The sequence below is a fragment of the Cyprinodon tularosa genome, unplaced genomic scaffold, assembly GCF_016077235.1.
Source record: "Cyprinodon tularosa strain WSP-4 unplaced genomic scaffold, ASM1607723v1 ctg374, whole genome shotgun sequence".
Taxonomy (NCBI): Eukaryota; Metazoa; Chordata; class Actinopteri; order Cyprinodontiformes; family Cyprinodontidae; genus Cyprinodon; species Cyprinodon tularosa.
The window spans coordinates 292,094-314,021 of record NW_024039090.1 but is presented as its reverse complement, the minus strand read 5'-3'; the positions used below and the strand labels follow the sequence as shown (position 1 = coordinate 314,021).

At 38.6% G+C, this 21,928-nt stretch overlaps 1 protein-coding gene across 1 annotated transcript in view; it reads left to right on the top strand.

The window, feature by feature from the left end:
- Positions 1 to 21,928, top strand: part of zmiz2 (zinc finger, MIZ-type containing 2) — a 76,624-nt gene that overhangs the window by 6,020 nt on the left and 48,676 nt on the right. The window contains 1 exon segment of the mRNA XM_038296679.1: positions 17,739 to 17,840. Coding sequence (XP_038152607.1) covers positions 17,791 to 17,840 — 50 coding nt within the window. The 5' untranslated portion in view covers positions 17,739 to 17,790.

Genomic DNA, 21,928 nt, shown 5'->3' with positions numbered 1-21,928 from the left:
GGTTAAGACTTTTTTTTATATATATAAATATATATTCCCCCCTGTGATTTTTCCACTAATTGAAATAACTTTAAATCCATATTAACATGAATTCAACACGCTGTAATAAACAAATTAATGGAGTCAGATGTCTTTAATTTAGCGACACACAGGAGCTCTTTCAAGCTGGGCACCGTTTCATTCACAACACCTGTTCCATCAACCAGGAATCAGAAATACTTTAATAATCCCAGAGAGAAAATACTTTCGTTACATTTCTCCATCTGTAACAGAGCGACTATAGGACCAGTTTGTTTATACACTATTTCATACTATACAGGTGCTGGTCATAAAATTAGAATATCATGAAAAAGTAGATTGATTTCAGTAATTCCATTTAAAAAGTGAAACTTGTATATTATATTCATACATTACATACAAACTCATATATTTCAGATGTTTATTTTGTTTAATTTTGATGATTACAAATGACAACAAATGAAAATCTCAAATTCATCATATCAGAAAATTAGAATATTGTGAAAAGGTTCAAAATTGATGGCCCCTGGTGCCACACTCTAATCAGCTAATTAACTCAAACCACCTGCAAAAGCCTTTAAATGGTCTTTCAGTCTAGTTCTATAGGCTACACAATCATGGGGAAGACTGCTGACTTGACAGTTGTCCAAAAGACGACCATCGACACCTTGCACAAGGAGGGCAAGACACAAAAGGTCATCGCTAAAGAGGCTGGCTGTTCACAGAGCTCAGTGTCCAAGCACATTAATAGAGAGGCGAAGGGAAGGAAAAGATGTGGTCGAAAAAAGTGTACAAGCAAGAGAGATAACCGCACCCTGGAGAGGATTGTGAAACAAAACCCATTCAAAAATGTGGGGGAGATTCACAAAGAGTGGACTGCAGCTGGAGTGAGTGCTTCAAGAACCACCACACACAGACGTATGAAAGACATGGGTTTCTGCTGTCGCATTCCTTGTGTCAAGCCACTCTTGAACCACAGACAGCGTCAGAAGCGTCTTGCCTGGGCTAAAGAGAAACAGGACTGGACTGCTGGTGAGTGGTCCAAAGTCATGTTCTCTGATGAAAGTAAATTTTGCATTTCCTTTGGAAATCAAGGTCCCAGAGTCTGGAGGAAAAGAAGAGAGGCACTTCATCCACGTTGCTTGAAGTCCAGTGTAAAGTTTCCACAGTCAGTGATGGTTTGGGGTGCCATGTCATCTGCTGGTGTTGGTCCATTGTGTTTTCTGAGGTCCAGGGTCAACGCAGCCACATACCAGGAAGTTTTAGAGCACTTCATGCTTCCTGCAGCTGACCAACTTTTTGGAGATGCAGATTTCATTTTCCAACAGGACTTGGCACCTGCACACAGTGCCAAAGCTACCAGTACCTGGTTGAAGGACCATGGTATCCCTGTTCTTAATTGGCCAGCAAACTCTCCTGACCTTAACCCCATAGAAAATCTATGGGGTATTGTGAAGAAGAAGATGCAATACACCAGACCCAACAATTCAGAAGAGCTAAAAGCCACTATTAGAGCAACCTGGGCTATCATAACACCTGAGCAGTGCCACAGACTGATCGACTCCATGCCACGCCGCATTGCTGCAGTAATACAGGCCAAAGGAGGCCCAACTAAATACTGAGTGCTGTACATGCTCATACTTTTCATGTTCATACTTTTCAGTTGGCCAACATTTCTATAAATCCTTTGTTTTTATTGGTCTTCAGTAATATTCTAATTTTCTGATATGATGAATTTGAGATTTTCATTTGTTGTCATTTGTAATCATCAAAATTAAACAAAATAAACATCTGAAATATATGAGTTTGTATGTAATGTATGAATATAATATACAAGTTTCACTTTTTAAATGGAATTACTGAAATCAATCTACTTTTTCATGATATTCTAATTTTATGACCAGCACCTGTATATATAATTAGGGGGTCCCTGCTCCAATCTCACCATCAGTTTGGGGGTCCTTGGCCTGGAAAACATTGAAGACCCCTTTACTAAGATAGAAACTGTCCAAAATCAGCATGAATGTAACAACTTATTGAGGTTGTTGGGAACAGTTGTGGTTCTAGAGCAGGGGTCTGCAACCTTTCATATCCAAAGGAAATTAGTTGCCATCTTAAACAACCAACAATGTATGTGTTTTATCTTTTAAATTAATATTAAAACATATAAATTCCAAGCTAATTAAAAGGAAAGTGACTCTAAAAACATATTTCTGGTTCTTTTAATGTCCTTCTTTTCCATCTTATAAAAAAACACTAAAGCTTTTAAGAATGGTATTTATTTTGTAGTACATTATTTAGGTCTTTATATACATTTTAGCCACTTTAAGAGCCACTGCAGAGGGTCCAAAGAGCCACATGTGGCTCTGGAGCTGTAGCTTGCAGACTCTTGTTCTCGAGTTTTACAGCGGCTGGGAGGAAGGATGTGTGATAACGCTCCCTGGTGCATTCAAGCTGGGCTCACACTGTACGATTTTTTGCCCTTTTCAGGCTGACTTTCCAGTCGTGCGAGAATTTTTCGATCAGCCCGTCTTTCAGCCCGATTGTGCGTCATATTGTGTACAGGGGGTAACGAGGGGCGATCAGCCTCTAACGACCATCTCCTGATCAGGAATCGTGTGGTCGGGAGAAAATCAAACATTTTTGAAATTCAGTCGACCGTCTTAAGGTGGTCGTGGGCAAATCACTCAGTGAGCAAACACAGATTCTTCTTCTTCCTCTCAATGAGTGAAATGGAGTTCTTCCTGTCAAATTGACAGACCGTAGTAGCCACGTTTGCTCAGCCACGCCTTTGTCCAAATACATCGTCACCTATTCTTTTTATAACCTGGCTCCGCCAGATGGATTTTCTCCGCATATCCATCTGGAAACCTTCCGTTGAAGTAATTTTGGGAAGAGGCGAAAATACTGGTTAGCTGATTGGCCTATGTTGGTGATAGACGGGCCAAATAAACCAATCAGATCAACGAAGCATATGACGTACTAACAGAGCGACGACGAAAACACAACCACAAGCCGGGCTACTCTTGCCGAAACCAGTCGGGAGAAAAGCAAAAACATCTTTTCCTCTGAGAAAAGTCTCCGGAGCAGTGTTTTGCTCTTCTTTCAGTGAATAAATACTCTGTAATTCCGATAAAACTTGCTCGATAGCCACGCTAACGCTAGTTTCATCGGCTGAAGCCGCCATGTTCTTTAGACTGAACTGTCGCGCTTCTCGTTGCGTCACACCTCAACCCGCCTCAAAGCCAACGCTGATTGGACGTTAGTTTAGTGAACGGCTCCAAACTTTCTATAACGGAGAGTCTTCAGACTGATCTGCGAGTTAAACCTTGAAAGCTCGCGAGATCAGGATGGTCTCACGAGGCTACTCTTTTTAGGGCTTTCAGCACAAAATTGCACAAAATGCCAAGGCAGCGCGTTTCACTATAGTGAGCTTCATATTCCTCTTCGACTCATTTGGCTACTAAATAGACGAGTCCAAATAACGCCATCTCACTGCGGAGCTGAGTCCAACGGGGTTTTAAGACGTACAGAGTGAGCAGGTAGATTCCAGTGTGAGCTGTAGCTGCGTGCAACGATTGAAAAAAATCGCACAGTGTACGCCCGGCTTAAAGGTGCAGCAGTCTATGACTGAAAGAGCTCTCCAGTTCTGCATCAGCTTCATGCATGGGCTGGGAAACATTATCCAACAGAAATGTCAATTTAGTTAGGATCCTTTTTTTTCCACCTCCTGCACGGAGTCCAGAGGGCATGAGCTAGTGTTTGTGACGTTTGAAGGGCAAAAGTTTCTTCTATTCAAACGATTGCATCAAACAATTTGATGTATCTAAAAATATTTTAGAGATTTAACCCCTTATAGGGCAAGTTAGCGTTGTTGATCAGCCTCAGTGAGATCTAGAAGCACAAGATCTATATTCAGCCATTCAGCAAAGATGCTGCTGCATGGACGCACATCTTATTTTGGCATTTGATATATTACCTACTGTAAATTAAAGTGGAAAAAAGTTAAGTCAAGAAAAGAAGGTAAAATTAAAAGTTAATTGAAAAGTTAAAAAGTAAATAAGCCTAATTAACAATTCTATTTAGGTTTATAAACTAAAAATGTAAGTGCCAGTTTCAGCATTAATGCCTCTACTGTTATGTTGGACCAAAAAATTTGGCATTTCTTGTTATTGCATTGACATAAAATTTTGCCATCAAAATATCTGTATTTTTTACTGTTACAAAGATAATAAGGTCTTATCCTGGATTCCAGTTACACTAATTGCTTGAAATTTGGATATTCAAAGTATTTCCCTGTAAAGGGATTTAAAAAAGAATTTCTGTGTTTAAACTGACAACATTATTAACAGGCTGCTTGAAAATAGTCAAACTTAATTGAATTTAGGAATAAAGGAGTTTAAAAAACTGTGTAACCTTTAAACGGTTGGAGGTTGTTAAACACTGCTGATATGTCCTTTTATTGAGCTAACGGTGTGCTTTAGAGCACAGAGAGGATCCTTCAGGCTTCCTTTCATCACAGCTTTCTCTTAGCGCTGAAAACGCTCCAACCACCCTTAAAGAAAAATGTCCTCTTTTCAGCGTTTTGAGCTGACATCTGCCTTTGGCTGGCTGGTGCTTCACAAAGTTAAAAGATAAGCTTTCCAATTCACTTGAGACTCCTAATTAGTGCTTTTTGCAGCTAACAGTCGTTTTGATTAATTATCTGGTTGTAAGGAGGTGAGCAATATCTTTTTTTAGGGAGTTAAAGTATGGAAACAGCTGATCTGTTGCCAAAGTGCTGACTCCATATCTGTGGCTTTTGGTTAAACCAAAGAAAACATTGGGAAGTGAACATTTTGGGTGGGAAAGTTGCACATTTTTTTTTTCACATTTCCTTGAATTGTCAGCAAGCTCAGTTAGCTTCATCCATCACATTGGCAAAAAGAGATGTTTTTTAAACATGTCTTGGAATTATTTTCTTTTTTTTTTTTACATACAGCTCCTTCTCAAAATATTAGCATATTGTGATAAAGTTCATTATTTTTCATAATATAATGTAGACCTGAAATATTTCAGTTAGTGTGTTTATGGGTAGTGAATTTTGTTATATGTTTTTTTTTACTGCATGCTGCAACCTTAATTATATTTGAGGAATATAACAGAGTAATGGAACAAAGTCACAAATTAATACTTTGGACTAGACTTGGATTTTAACCGGGGGCGCTGAAAGAACTCTCCATCAAGTTGGACAAATTCTGAGATCAAAGTCAAAATTCCAAGATTAAATTCAGAATTCTGAGATTAAAGTCAGAATTTCGAGATTAAAGTCAGAATTCTGAGATCAAAAACAAAATTCTGAGAAAAAAAAATTGGAATTCTGAGATTAAAGTCAGAATTTCGAGATTAAAGTCAGAATTCCGAGATTAAATTCAGAATTCCGATATTATAGTCAGAATTCTGATATTAAAGTCAGAATTCTGAAATCAAAAACAGAATTCTGAGGGGGAAAAAACAGAATTCTGAGATTAAAGTCAGAATTCTGAGATCAAGACAGAATTCTGAGATTAAAGTCAGAATTCTGAGATCAAGACCGAATTCTGAGATTAAAGTCAGAATTCCGAGATTAAAGTCAGAATTCCGAGATTAAAGGTACACTATGCAACCGGTGTTGATTTTCCAGCGAGGCTCCCCCCAGAGGGCGAAAGTAAAAGTGCACTGTCGTAAATATGCACAGCTGTTCTCCTGGTTTCTCCGTCAAGCCAGGCGCGGTTGTTTTGAGCTTAGCAGACAGGCGAACGCAACGAATGACTAATGCTGCGTTGACACTGGACGCAGCTGGCGCGACAGAAGCAGCGAGTTTACATGCAAAGTCAATAGTTGACGTGCGTCAAGGCGCAGCAAAGGAGCAGCAGGCCCAGCGCGTCTGAGCAGCTGAAGCAGGGAGAGAGACACAGCGCTGATGATCAGAGGCTATGATCTCTCCTCTTAAACAGTTTATTGACGCCTAAATTAACTTAAAATGCAGAAATCTGCCGGCAGAATATGCAGTTTGGATTATTTAGATGAAAAACACCTACCAGCTGCCGCGGTGAACCGCGAGGACGTGACCTGGCCAGAGGCTGCTGATGAAGGGGTTCCTTCTGTCGGCGCACCGCTGGTATGTGGGGGTCTGAGCGGCTCCGACAGAAAAAATATTGAAGGCAGGATAATAATCTGAATGAACTGACGGCACTGATTACGTTTTCAGGTGTATTTTCTCATTTAAACACATATTAAAACTACTTTATTCCAAATGATCACAGCAAATATAGCTGCAAGGCAGAGAAAGGATAGTGAAGCTCCGCCCAACGCGCGTCAGACACACTTTTGCACCGCACAGCCAGAGCGTCAGAACTAACTGGTTTAAGCAGCAAAAATGAAGCAGCAGACACGATTTTGCTGCTTTTGCTGCGTGAAGGTAGCATAACTGCACAAGGATCGCCACTGTGCTAGCAACGAGAATGCTTTTAACTGGGGGGTGTAGCAGTTCTCGGCCGTAAAGCAAGACTGACTCTCACGAGTATTCTGAGCCTGTGGGTGCGGGTCGGTGCTCCTGCAATTGCAAGTGCAGTATTTCCCCCACAGACCACCAGGGCGGCCGAGAATACCTTTGTTCAACCTGAAATGACTCATTTAATCATCCAAAACGTTATGGAACACATTAATTAACTGAAAAATGTTGCATAGTGTGCCTTTAAATTCAGAATTCCGAGATTAAATTCAGAATTCTGATATTAAAGTCAGAATTCTGAGATCAAAAACAGAATTCTGAGAAGAAAAAAACAACAGAATTCTGAGATTAAAGTCAGAATTCTGAGATCAAAAACAGAATTCTGAGGGGAAAAAAACAACAGATTTCTGAGATTAAAGTCAGAATTCTGAGATCAAAAACAGAATTCTGAGGGGAAAAAAACAGAATTCTGAGATTAAAGTCAGAATTCCGAGATTAAATTCAGAATTCTGATATTAAAGTCAGAATTCTGAGATCAAAAACAGAATTCTGAGGGGAAAAAAACAACAGAATTCTGAGATTAAAGTCAGAATTCTGAGATCAACAACAGAATTCTGAGAAGAAAAAGAAAACAGAATTCTGAGATTAAAGTCAGAATTCCGAGATTAAATTCAGAATTCTGATATTAAAGTCAGAATTCTGAGATCAAAAACAGAATTCTGAGGGGAAAAAAAACAGAATTCTGAGATTAAAGTCAGAATTCTGAGATCAAGACAGAGTTCTGAGATTAAAGTCAGAATTCCGTGATTAAATTCGGAATTCTGAGTTTAAAGTCAGAATTCTGACATAAAAAACAGAATTCTGAGGAAAAAAAAACAGAATTCTGAGATTAAAGTCAGAATTCTGAGATCAAGACAGAATTATGAGATTAAAGTCAGAATTCCGTGATTAAATTCGGAATTCTGAGATTAAAGTCAGAATTCTTAGAAAAAAGTCAGAATGCTGAGGAAAAAAAATCAGAATTCTGAAATTTCTGACTTTTCTCCCCATATTAAACTGAAATATAGTACAAAAAATCAGTCAGCTTTTTTTTTTTTCTTTTTTTTTTTTTTTTCTTCTTTTTTTTAGTGGCCCTACTCCTCTTCTGTACAATATGCTGAAGAAAGCAAAGCTTTATTTGTATTTGTATTTTTTTTCCATTTTATTCTGTCAGCCTAAACTTAGACAGACAAAAAATAGGAAACTTATTCAAAAAGTTTTTTTTAGATAAATGGAATAAAATATGAGAAACACTTATGATCCCAGTTGAAGAGAGATATTAAACTATACTTTGAAGACAAAGTCTGTCACTCGGACATACTGTCAGACTTATTTGCCACTAAAATAAAAAAAAAATAAAAAATCCCAAACGGGACCTGCGATTAATCGTGATTACCTGAATTGTTTTGCGTGTTGCAGGATTGCTTCTTTTGCTACTCTGTGTTTGGCTCAGCTTAACACTGAGCATCAGCGCCCTCTTTTGGATGAAGGCCGCACCGCAACACTAGAAGATGGATTTTATCAGTTCCTTACTACAGCTGCCTTTGCCAAAGAAAAGAAGCCCCACAGTATGATGCTACCACCGCCGTGCTTAACTAATAGATATATCAATACAGAATTCTGAGGCGTGTTTGCTTTTTTCTAATGTGATAGCAGATCTCTACAAGAGCACATTATTTTATTAGATAAGGTTTATTAACTCAAGTTACAGACAGGTGGATTCTTCATCCTAATAAGGTGACTTCTTGCACTAATTGGTTAAGCTGTTTTTTTTTTTCTACATCTGAGGTGCATTATATGCCATTTTTCTTCCACTTAACAGGCTTGCGCTGCTTTGTGTTGGTCTCTGGCGTACAACCTCATGTAACTACACTGACGTTTGTGGTTACACAGTGAAAAAAGTGAGACAGTTTAAGTGGTATGAGTGCTTTTGAAAGGCACTGTAACTGCTTCATTTGCTGTCGCGCACACCACTGTATGTGGTCCTTGTAAAACAGCCCAGCAGCTGCAGCAGCCAAGCAGTTTGAGGCTTGATAGAGACGGAGTGATTCAACTGTCAGTGTGATGGCAAGATCTGAGCTTTGAGAGGCGAAGGACGAGAAAAGGATCCGACAGCGAGGAGCGCAGGGGAAGAGCTGTGGGTAAAGAAAATGTCAAGACGCTAAGGTCAAAAGAGGCAATGGGAGAGAAAAAAGGAACGGAGGGCTTCAATGAGTCCTCCACAGGTACAACATGCACCTCTTGTGTTCCCCTTTCAACATCTGATGGCGCCACACGTCGCGCACGTCCCCCCCTCTCTTTGTGTGGTTTAGCTGCTCAGCTGTGATGGAAATTCCAAGGTCCTCACTAGGAGGGGATTTGAAAATGGTGATCATGTGATCTGAGGAGCACCCCTCCCTTTCTGTCCTTTTACACAAGATTCACCATGTCTGACCTAAATCTGCAAAGGAAGGCAGCAGTTGGGGAACAAAAGCAGAACGTGTTTGTGGGGTGCGCTGGTGTCGGGGAACGTTCACGGCTCTGATGTTGGGAAAAAGTCACTTAGTTGCAGTCAGATAAAGAAACTCATTAGGTAAAGGCAGAGAAGCAGCATGCAGCAGGGTTAATGAACGCAGAAGAAACAGGGATATTCAGCTGAAAATGCAGGTATAATATTTGATAAGCCATATCAAATTTTGAGCTTGTATCTTTTAATTGTTGGTGATGTATTTCCTCTTGCATGAAGCCGCTCTACACGCAGCAACCCCATAAACTGTAATTATTAAATAATTCTTTCCTCTGGAAAAAATGGTGAATTCAAACAATTTTCATTTATATTGTAGATTTATTTAAAAAAAAATTATTTATCCCTTCTAAATAAAAAAAACTATGACATTAGTTAGTTAGTCGGAAGGATTCACTCCTCCTGGATGTGCTGAAAGTACATATTAGTTTGCATTGTGTCGTTGACTCTACAGCAATCCCTCAAACCAAACATGCTTGTAGCGACAGTGGAGCAGAAAAACTCCCTTGTAACAGAAAGAAACTTCCAGCAGAAGCAGGCTGAGAGTGGGCGTGCCTCTGCCCAAACCGACTGGGGTTAAAGAAGACAGAAGCAGAGATAGAAAATGAACATAGAGGCACAGAATAAATATAATTTGTAATTTATAAAAGATAACAGTAAAGTAGCTCTATAGCTGGCTCTGTATAGGAGAGAAACAGGTAAGTTTTCATGTAAAAAAATGAAAGCGAGCAAATAAAGCTAGTCACGGTAAAACCTGAGCCCATAGCTATCTCTAGGAGAGAAATCCAGCAAAAGCCCTTCCCCCAAAAGTGAAGAGAAAGTTTTCTGTAAAACGAAATTTGAAAAGAATACAATTAGTAAAAATCAAACTACAAATGGAAATTTAAGTAAAATAAAAAAAATTGAAAATGTTAAATCATCATAAAAAATTTAGGAAAAAAATTGTATTTGAGAATAAAATAAATGAAAAGGTTTTTTTTTCTTTTTCGTTTTTTTTAAGAAATCTGAGAAAACAGGAAAAGTTACTCTCAAAGCGTTTTTTTCTTTTCTTTTTAATTAAAACGTTTTTTTAAAGTTTAATTTCCACGTCGCATTTTTTCCTAATTTCCATTAATAAAACGCGTTCTTTGCTGGCAACAGTAAAGCTGGCCATACACTGTGCGATTTTTTTCAATCGTCGCACGCAGCTACAGCTCACACTGTACGACCAAACCGCAGGTTTTAAAAGTTCACAGCTCACGATGTTTGTTCTCAAACTGTGCAACCCGACGATCTGATGCGATCTACCTGCTCACACTGTACATCTAAAAACCACTCAGCTCGGCAGTGAGATGGCGCTAACCGGACTCGTCTATCTGAAAGCCAAACGAGGAGCAATTTGTGCAATTTTGTGCTAAAAGCCCTAAAAAGAAAAGGCGATGACATATTTGGACAAAGACATGATTGAGCAAACGTGGCTACTACGGTCTGTTAATTTTACAGAAAGAACTCCATTTCACTCGCAACCCTGCCATGCTTCTGTGTTTACATCTGAGAGGAGAAGAAGAATCCTTGTTTGCCAATTGAGCAATTTGATTGATTTTCTCCCGACCTCATGATTCCTGATAGGGAGGAGGTCGTTAGAGGCTGATCGGCCCTGGTTACACCCTGTACACTACGCGACGCATGATCCGGCTGAAAGTCAGTTCGATCAAAAAATTCTTGCACGACTGGACAAATAGGGCAAAAAAAAAAAAAAACATAGTCCGGCTTTATTGAACCAAATTTACTCCATACCCTTGACAATGCAGAATTATTGGTGTGTAAACTGGAAGATAGAAAAAAGAAAATCTATGAGTAACTTGTAGTTGTGAAGTACTTTTGCGAGATGAAATGTTTTTAATCAGGAGAAGGATTTTATAAAAAAAAATAAAAAATTATAATAAATGTTCTTTTATCTGTTTGTCTTCTTGTCCTTTTTTTGTTGTTTTTTTGTCTTGCTGCTTTGTGTGATCAGGTGCAGTGTTGTATAAAGTACTGAAATCTCGGAGTGAAGTAAAAAGTACCTCTCCAAAATATGACTTTGGTAAAAGTCCAAGTCACTGACGGAAATGTTACTTGAGTAAAAGTCTTAAAGTATCTGAAATGGCTTAAACTTAAGTACGGTATAAGAATTACTGTAAAAATAGATGTACTCAAGTAATGTAGTGAAAAGAATAAGTAAGTTTCTCTCGCTCGTTTTTTTTTTTTTTTTTTTACTTAGTAACTAAACCAAACATTGAAAATGTATCGGAGTAAAAGTATACAATTAAGTTCGTAAATGTAGTGAAAATGTATACTCTGGGAAAGTATAAAGTACTCCAAAATATACTTAAGTACAGTGTTGAAGTATTTCTCTTCGTTACTATACAACACTGATCAGGTGTTTAGTAGCAGGGTCGCCCCATAGCGCAGCATCCCTGTTTTTTAGCCAGTCCTAATGCTGTCAGATCCTTTATGGTGACAGGTGACTGTTCTTAGTAATTAGCTTCACCTTTTTCTGAGTCAGGATGGGATCATTAGCTTGATGCTCTCTAGGTTTACTAAGGCAAGAAGGATCAGCTGTTTTTACTTCTGCCTTTATCTCTGAATGTGTAAAACAGGCCCTTTTGTTTTGGGACAGCTCCTTCCAGTTTCATGCATCCCTCATATGAATTAGATCCAAGTGATTTTCTGGGGTAAAGTAGCATTCCGCTAACTATCTAGTTCAAAATGAAGCCGTCATCAGCATTGGAATAAGGCCAGAGGACATCCGCTACTTTTCCTTCCAATGACTCTTCTATTCTCTGTGTCTGCAGCTTTGATTGAACCTCTGAGCTTTGGGAGAACTTAACTGTCAGAGCATCCTGATTGAAGCGCTGGGCGGGTACGGCCCATCGGTGGTTAAATGTGATCTGGTTCACAGGTTGTGGAAATGTAAACATATGTCTCAATACAATCTGTCATTGAACTGGAACTTAGTGGTTGATTAACGGATTAGACACCTGGTTAAGAGAGGGGCATGTGCCAAAGCAATAAAGAGTCATGAAATAAAATCAGAAGGTCAGAGGAGTTTTAATTTTATTCACCTAAAAGCTTTCAGCTGCTTTCTGGAATTCAGGGTTTGCGTAAATAACCGAGGTGCAACGCCAAAATAAAAGCTGCCTCACCTTCAGAGTTAATAAAAAGAATGCCAAATCAATTAAACTCATGCTGTGTATTTTTGTAGTTATTCTAATCATAATCAGATTTTAAAATAAATTTAAATATTATGAAATGTTACAATTTATTTTATTTTAAAAATCCAACACTGTCGGCACCTGTTAGCCAGGCTGTGATGCTGGTATGAAGCTAACTATGGAAGAAAAACAGTCTCATTGGAATCTTTTTTTAACTCCAAATTTTAAACACTGAATTTTTTTAGACAATGAATTCCTTACACTCAATTTTTATGTGGTAAAAATTCACCAAAAAAAATCCTGCTGCAAAAAAATTCAGCCGCAAAAGTGTTGACCTTTTGGTGAACTCAAGCCAAAGCAATCTAGACTCAATAGAGTCGAGCAGCTTCTAGCCAATGAAATTAGCTCGTTTGGTCACGTGACACAACGGCTGAATGAGGAATTTTTTTTTTTGTTAACCAGATAGAATTACAAAACGTCAGTTAGATACTTACAGACAGTTATACAGTTTTTCCTCTTATCAGACTGGGTGAAACAACTGAGCCGATCACAGCTAGTGCAGCACGCCTGTCTGTTTGCCACCGCCATGTTGCCTCTGGCTGAAATGAAGAAGGAAAAATGTTTGCCGCTTCTTCCGGATCAAACCAAGAACCTTGGCAGACAGGGGTGCCGTACTAGCTGCGATCTATTGAGTGTAGATTGCTTTGGCTTGAGTTCACCAAAAGGTCAACACTTTTGCGGCTGAATTTTTTTCTGGTGAATTTTTACCAGATAAAAATTGAGTGTAAGGAATTTGAATATCTAAAAAATTCAGTTTTTAAAATTCGCTGTTAAAAAAAAAGGCAGATTCCAATGAGACTGTTTTTCTTCCATACTAACTGGCTACAGTGGCTGCTCTGAGCTCTAGTGAAGGAAAACTAGAGTCAGTCCAAGTGCAGGGGCGGAGCAAGCTGTCAGTTTCACTATAGCTCTGGTGAATTTCAATGGTGAAGTCTTCTGGAAATCTTTAATAATTGTTGTTGATTGCAGATGTGTCTAGTAGGGCTGGGCGATATAGAAAAAAAGCTTATCGATAAAAAAAAATGATTATTGATCGATATCGATAATTATTTAAAAGATTTGAAACCATATTTTATGTGCAGCTCTGCCTGGACTTTTTATGATATTGCTAAATGATTTAATTTTAGTAAAGAACACAAACACAGACTTTCAATTAAATATTTATTTAGCCAACTTTTTTAACCATAACAATTGTTTTAAAGAAAAATAACTTCAGAGACCTGAGTTATGATATTAAATACTGACAAAGAATAAACTAAAGTGACCAGAAAAGTGACCAAAATAAATACATAAATAGAATACCCTATTTGGGTGGGAATAGTACACCACCAGCTTGTGGTAATTAAAAGATTGTAGGACTAGGCTACCATGTAAACTCCAGTCAACAAGAACAAAAACCCAAACAAAAATCAACTCACCCTTTAGCCTAGCATTTCTATGGGGTATTTTTTCTCACCCCTATTCTTCTAGAGGTGCTGCTGGCACCTCGTTATGGTTCAGCTTAGTTTCCTGCTTTAACCTGAGTTAATACTTTGAAGTTTCTGGCCCCTCAGCATTTTTCTCTCAACTGTTAGAACTACGTGGGAAACTGCCCAGAACTGAATATATATATATATAAATATTTTCCCGAAATTCCCGAAGATTCCTCGGAGGAGAGCCGCACCGGGGCCTACACAGCTCGTACTCCTGCGGGTGTGAGCGGCTGAGATGATAAAAAAAAAAAGTTGGTTGTGTTATCAGACTTCGTTTTCACTGGTTCCCGACACATTTTCCAGATGACTGTGGTTTGTTTTTTGTCTGACTTGCCATGACCGAAATACTGCCAGACTGCCCAAACTACAAAAATCCTTCTTTGGAACAATTTCCTCCGCCTCTCCTTGCTGCACATCTTCATGTGCTCTGTGCTGTGGTTTGAGAGGGCGGCGCTTGGTGACGGCATGCCTGGGTCCGCGATTGCGATTGGTTAGGAGGAAGCAGTGACTAGCATAAACCTACATGCTAGGCTACAATGAGAAGGAAGGAAAACTGCGTTTTTTTATCGAACTTTTATCAACTCTCTTTTTTTCTATTGCGCCACACGTCTATCGATCGATATATATCGTTATTGAATTATCGCCCAGCCCTAGTGTCTAGTAGTTCCCATTGATTTTGCCTGTAAAGGGGGGAGAATGGCGCTAGGCTTACCGCACCGTGACGTCACTGCTGGAAGATGGCAGGAGGGAGGGGTTACTATATTTGGGCAAACATTTTTTTACTTTTTTACTCATTTATTCTAAATTCATTAAATCCCCGCAAAGGTATTAGATTTAGGTATAAATAATGACCCACTGGTTATTCCTCGCTGACCAGACTTTTCCTTCAAGTCTCTTCCTGCTTCCCTGAGCGCTGTCTCACAGGCTTGCCCTAAAAGCCTCCCATGCTTTCAGGGCAAGGCATGGGAGGATTTGCCATCAGAGCCAAGAGAACTGAGAGGAGACCCGCTCCATTTTCCCACAGCCAACGTAAAACTTATTCGCAACGTTGCAGATTATTCTGCCCTGGATTACAGAGCAGGACATAAATACCGGTTTTATTCTATTATTTTTTTTGTTACACTAAAATAAGGACTTAATCACCACACAGCTTGAATCACTTTTTCGTCTCATAATGTGTCTGATTACCATCTGTTTGGTCAAACTTGATGTTTGCAGTGTGGATTAAGATTATATAATTGAGATTGAAGTATTTTGCATTTGATCGACATTTTAACAGCAATGATATTGTGAATTCTTAAAGTTGTGAATCTGATACACATGACCCCTCGTCTCCACGTAGGAATGAGCAGCAGCGCCCTCTAGTTGATCATCATAACACTAAAAGCAATTCCTTTTAAGCAGATGGAACGACTTCTAATCTAATAAACCATTAATTAATCATTAATCATAAACAGAGTATTTGTTTAGATGCTTAGATTCATGATATTACTTTGAAGTATAATAACCCAATATGTGCAGATGGTCGTCATCTAATAGGGGCTGAACATGTATCTATTTATCAATCTTATTTTAAAAAGTGACTGAGCAAATAGGAACACAAAAAAAGAAAGGAGCTGATGATAAAACGGTTAAAACAATAAATAAGTAGAGAACATAGCATTTCTTTAATAAAAGTTGTAAATAGAGTATTGGAGGCTGGCCAAGCAGCAGACTTCAGCAGTAAAAGCCTTCATAATACCATCCGTCTTGTTTATTTTTACATTTTTCCACACTAAACCCAAAGACTTCAAAGGTGTCACTGGGGGTATAGTAAAGCTTTTTAAGCTTAATCTTGTAATAATTTCTGTTGTGTTAGCCTGTTGCAGTCCATTTCTGTAAATGAAAATAAATCTGACAGCATAATCGTTTGAAAAATGATTATTTCTAAATTTGTGTGAATCCAGGTGTTCTGTGAAGGCCTCAGCTGGCTTTTAAAGAACATTAAGATGTGGAAATGTTTAATTCAATTCAGTTTATTTCTATAGCGCCAGTTAACAACACAAGTCATCTCAAGGATTGATTCAAAGTTTTCTATCTAAGGAAAACCAGTTGATTGCATCGACTCATTGACTCTTCAGCAATCTCTCACACTAAGCATGCTTGTAGCGACAGTGGAGAGGAAAAACTTCCTTTGAACAGGAAGAAACCTCCAGCAGAACCAGGCTCAGTGTGAGCGGCCATCTGCCGAGGCCGACTGGGGTTCAAGGAGACAGAAGCAAACATAGAAAAATAACCACAGTTAGAAAAGGCAAATGCAGACATACAGAGATACAAAAAGCAGCTGTAAAAGGCAGCCCCATCCCGGAAACACACAGCCAGACAGACGAGCTCCGAGCCAGCTCCCATGTCAGAGGATGAAGAAAGCACATCCAGCCAGTCACGGTCAGAGAAACAGGACTACACTGAAAAACAGGCCGATCTCCAACATCTATAAACAAAGGTGTGGATGGCAGCAGCACAGCTGATATTTCCCTTCAGGATGGAGTCACAGCCAAACAGGAACAGACCAGATGAAGCTACTATGAGAAAAAGTAGAGAGAGCATAGTGTTAGAGATTGATCTAAATGGGAGAATAGAGATAGAATTAAGCAAAAGGTTGAAAAAGGGGTCCCTATGTCCTCCAGCAGTATAAACCTATAGCAGCATAACTATAGAGATAGCTCAGGATAACCTGAGCCACTCTAACTATAAGCTTTATCAAAATGGAAAGTTTTAAGCCTAGCCTTAAAAGTAGACAGGGTGTCTGCCCCATGGACAGGTGTTCTGTGGGGGGTTTTAAAGAACATTAGAAAGATGTGGAAATGTTTAGATAGAAATTGGGATAGAAAAAATACCCTAAGCATTGAAGGTCTCACACTTTTTTCACTTAATTAACAGAAAATGTATCCTTTTTTTTGTTATAAATAGAACACAGAAAACAGCTGGAAAAACGACCTGTTCAGATAAAGACCAAAATTAAACTTTTTGGTCTGTTTAAAAACAAACATTGTGTGGTGGAAAACAGAGACAGCACCTTACCCTCAGTGAAACAAGGTGGTGGGGGGGTTATCCTGTGGGGATGCTTATACCAAGAAAAGACATTCAGTCTTATTATTGTTAGTTGATAAAATGTGGGTCATGAATGTTTTTATTCTGCAGTTTAAAGGTGAGCTTGTTAGGTTCCAGGTCTGTTACATGAGGAAGAGAAGCAAAGTAAAAAGGACTTTTGTTTTTCTGCATAATTAAAGCCTTTCAGTTTTGTACCGGCATGTGAGCTATGAAGCTAAGGCCAATAAAACTCATATTTCCTTACATTATGTTTAAAGGTCACACTAAAGGAAAAGATACATCCTAGCTCGGTGCACCTCCTTCCTTTATTTTCCTGATTCTTTGAATATTTTCTAGGATCTGTGGCGTTCTTCCTGATCTTCTGGAGAGAAATCAGTTTGCTAATTAGTTGATGTGGTGACTTTTTTGGGGAAACATTTTGAGCAAGCGATTAACCGATCAGCAATCAATGGTTTTGTGTTGCTGCGCTGGATCCGGGGGTGATGTCGGCAGGCGTTGACCTTTTTAATTAAGCTAAAGAAGATCCATGGTTCTAGCAGCAGCAGCCGTGAAGGCTTTTGTCCACTCCTGAGTCACTGCCTGCACGTCGGTGTGCTGAGAGAAGAGTGTGCCTCTTCACATCTCTGTTCTCTTAAATTCCTTTTGAAATCAGCGAGCTAAATTTAGCTCGCAGCACCCCTCCCCCCATTTCCAGAGGTATCAGAGCTGCAGCAGACAGTGATAGGCTAACGTTTTGAAGTGCGCAGTCCAAACACACACACACGCAGATTAAAGTGAGTGGCACAGAGTGGGAGGTCGCTCTGTCTTTGTGCACAAAGTGTGGGCTTTAGCCATGATAAATGGTTGCCGTGCAGCGAATGAGCTGTGAGGGTTTGTCTGTTTATAAGCCTGTTTTTTCTGTGTCTCAGGGCTGCTGCTTGAGGACAGTGGGGGCTCTCTAATGATCCCACCATTTATCCAATGAACCCCCTTAACTCCATGAAACCCTCCCTGCCTCCGACTCCACAAAGGTACCCATACACGCCCACACTGTGCTGACATTAAGCTCAGGTAATTCACATGCTTTGCAACGACGAAGAAGAGTCTTTATCTCTGTGACCATCTCATTGAAGCAACAGTGCCACTTGATTGTCGATCTGCACAAGGATTCATTTTGAATGAATAATTGAACTCGCACGTCCGCAAAGACCTCTAGGAGGAAACCAATCTGCATGTTATTCAGTCAGAATAAAGAAAGGAAGCACATCGTTCAACATGCACTGCAGGTCAGTGGCTGATCTCTACCATTCAGACCACTCTGACTGTTTTGTTCTGCCTTTTTGAATAAACTACTCAGTTCCAAAGGTTTTTTTTTTCTCCAACTATAATAAATCTACTGAATACAAAACAGCTGCAGTCATTAACACCAGTTAAATTCTATTAGTGCCTTTTTTTTATTTTATTTTTTACAAAGAATTCATAAACTAAATGATAAAAAGTCTTAATTTATTAGATTAAAGTCAGAATATTATGAAAGAAAAAAAATTGGTTTTTATTAAGACGAAAGCTTTGATACAGTTACCACACAAACTCTACCAAAATGCAGCCTGAAGGCTGGGTTATGTTCACACCATTGAAAATTAGACCTGCAGACACATCTGTTGCTTTTATGCTACATAATGCGTTTCTTTTTGTACCTAATATTCTGGCCAGCTTTTTATTAAAGCCTCTTCCTATCTTTCAAGTATGAAAGGTTTTTTTTTTCTTTCAAGAGATTTTTATATTTGTACAAACTGTCGTAAGAGCTGTCTCTCATCAGCAGGGTTTTTTTTCCGTGTGGAGCTGTCCTCTTAGTTCCACATTTTCCTTGGTGTGCACTGAGCTGAGGGGCGTTGAAGCCATCCATTCATCCATTTTCTGTTATCTTGTCCCAAGAGGGGGCGTGAGGGGTGCTGGTGCCTATCTCCAGCTGTGAGAGGAGGCAGGGTCCACCCTGGACAGGTTGCCAGGTCCATCACAGGGCAACGCAGAGATCAACAACCACACTCAAACCTAAGTAGAATTTAGAGAAGCTAATTATCCATTTTTTGGACTGTGGAAGGAAGCCGGAGTACCCGGAGAGAACGCAAACATATTCAGGGAGACCATCCAAACTTCATGTAGAAAGACCCTCGGCCGGGAAGAACCCGGAACCTTCTTGCTGCAAGGCAGCAGTGCTACCCACTGCGCCACTCAGCAGCTTGCGTTGAAGCTAATATAACATAATTTGACCTTGCAAACCTTAAACAGTCTAGCATAAATAGAGCACAATAGTAGAAAGATTGCTGCTTTCACATGGAGTCGCTAAACCGTAAACACAGAGAGAAGTCACTAGATTTGTCTCAAATTGCTTGAAAAAAGATTAGCAGGAGGGGACTAAAAAACTTCTCAAATATCGCGACAAAGTAGCTAAGTTGGCAACACCGGTTTTCCGTCGCTACAGAGCAGTATCCTGTAGCCACCAGTTAGCTTCATGCATTAGCCGGTTCACAGCAAGACAGACAGGGGCAGACGGTGTTGGTATGTCACAATAAAGTAAATTCTGATTATGATTAGTATAAGTGTGCAAGTATATGGGATTCTACATCATATGCTCAAGATGTCTCCAGAGTTTCCTAGTTACAAACCTTTACTGATTGCAGCTGAAGCTTTTCCGCAAAGAGCTTTCCTTTTAGTTACCAAATTTGTTCGTGCACAGTGTGGAAATTCAGCCTACGTAGATGTTGTGGAGGGGAGTGGAAGCTAAAGCCTTGTAATTTGACTTCATGGACCTCGCCGAGATGTCGAGCATAAATCAAGCTTTAGCAAAGCATTTTAACTGAGACGAGTGACTGCTCTTTGATTAAACCTTTGGTTCTTTATTATTACAGACACAACAAAGGAATGTTTAAATGTTTATTGACATTTTTGATTGTAGATCCCCAGTCAACCAGCAACAGTTAGATCAGGGACCTCTGAGAGAAGAGATATAGATTTGTGGCTAAGCAAGGTAGAGTTCAGTAATGAAGACACTACCCTTTCTTAGAATCCTTGGAAGATGGACAAAGCTGAATTTTGGCTCTTATTGTGACGTCATTGTGGGACTGGCATAGATTGTGACTGAGAATCCTTGGTTTTATTTTTAGGAATGAGCCAACAAATTCACAGTCCGAAATCACAGGACCCAATCTTCAGGTTTACAAACCCAGGGATTTGACAGAAATGGGTGATTCCTGATCAGGGAAGTTGTATTGGGTCACCTTTAAAGATCAAAAGTCAGGAAAATATCTTATGTGGGTGAGGAAGAAAAAGGAAATTCATCAGGGAGAAAATAGAACAAGATCAGGCAGGCAGAGAAGGAACACTGGACATTTACTGACATGATGGCTTTCAATAATCTGGCACTGTTTTTTAGCCAGAGAGCAATATATAATGCCAGATAAGTAGGTGGAGTAAATGAGGCATAATTAAGAGACGGGTGAGACACAGGTGGAGATGATAAGCCAAATTGCTAAGAGAGGATCAGAAGCAGAAAGGGGTTAGACTGAGAACGAAGAACATCTTCTAGGAGTTTCAGAGTGTTATACCTCTTATATTGTAACATTTATTAGTTATTCTAATGAAATTACAACTTTATTCTGCTAATGTTGCAACTTTAATCTTATACATATAATATTATTATTCCAAAAAGTCACCAAAAAAACAAACCAATGGAATTTATTTTCCAAAATGCCTGGATTAGTGTTTTATAGAGCTTTATAGAGTAGCCCAACAAAGCCTATAACCGTTAACTTTTTTGAAATGACAACGACTGAGGATCTTAAAAAACTAATATTATGACTTTGTTTTTGTATAATTCTGATTTTATTTTCTTGATTAAAGCAAAAACTCTTACTTTGGCACAAATTATCTGTTGTAAGTTATAAATTCAACAAGGCTTGTAAGAATTTTCTAGAATATAAAGGTGAGTTGATTTTTACTTTTCATTGTTCCATTAGAAGAAGCAAAAATCAGATCAAGTAAAGTATATAAAACAGAATTATTGGGCATGTAATAAAAAAAGTACAATTCTTGTGTTCTTAGAAAATCTACACACTTTAAATAAATACTCTCAGAGGATTTCCATTGATGTCCTCAATACTTTATAGATCAGTCCAGCTTGCCAGTTAAATCAAAAATTAAATACATATCTGTTAGTTTAAAAATAAAAATGCTTTTTTTTGTCTCAATAGGTTGAACTAAGTCCACCATTAGTCAAAGCCTTTCAATTTTAAAATTGAAGGTGTTTTAAAGCTTTCATTTAACCAAAATCAGGTATCTGCAGAAAGAAGAAAAGACAAAGGTTTAGGAACAACATAAAAAAGGATTGTATTAATACTATATTGAAATGTTAAAAACTATTGATGCCCTTTGCAAGTTCCAAGTGGAAAATCTCCATTAAATTGACATGAGTCAAACTCTTCTTATATTTGCAGGATGTTAGAAGCTTCCGTTGGTATTTTGTTGAGGTTAAAAATGGAAGGCCTCATTGCCATTGCCCTAATCTTTAGCTCCCTCCACATATTCCCTACCAGATTAAAGTCCCCATTTGCTTCTATTAAATATTGACATTTCCTTAACAGTGAAGAAACCTGTTGCTAATATTGAACTATTACGTAAAACCCTTATCAGGTGAGGAGATGAATAATTTTCTGCTCAACTTTATATGTTTTTTTTTTTTCTTCATTTTTTTATTTACAATATTTGCTGTGTTTATGTTTAGGAATATATGCTAAAATCACAGTTTTGGGTAAAATTATAATGCCCTGTATTTTTCTCATCACTGTTCTGTGGAGTACCAAAAAAAAGAGGTATTTAAATAATGGAATTTATATCACTATCAATTTAAATCCCACAATTCCAATTAGAAAAGTGTTTTCTTAATGTTCACTTTAGGTTAAATCATTAAAAAGGGCTGCAAATTGTAGTTCTTAATATTTCATATATAAGTTTTCTTTATTTTAAAAGGTTATTTCCCTTTTCCACGACCCCCCACCCCCACCTATTCTATTTAACGGATTAGTTTAAAAATATTCAATAACAGGACACTTTTTAACAATGA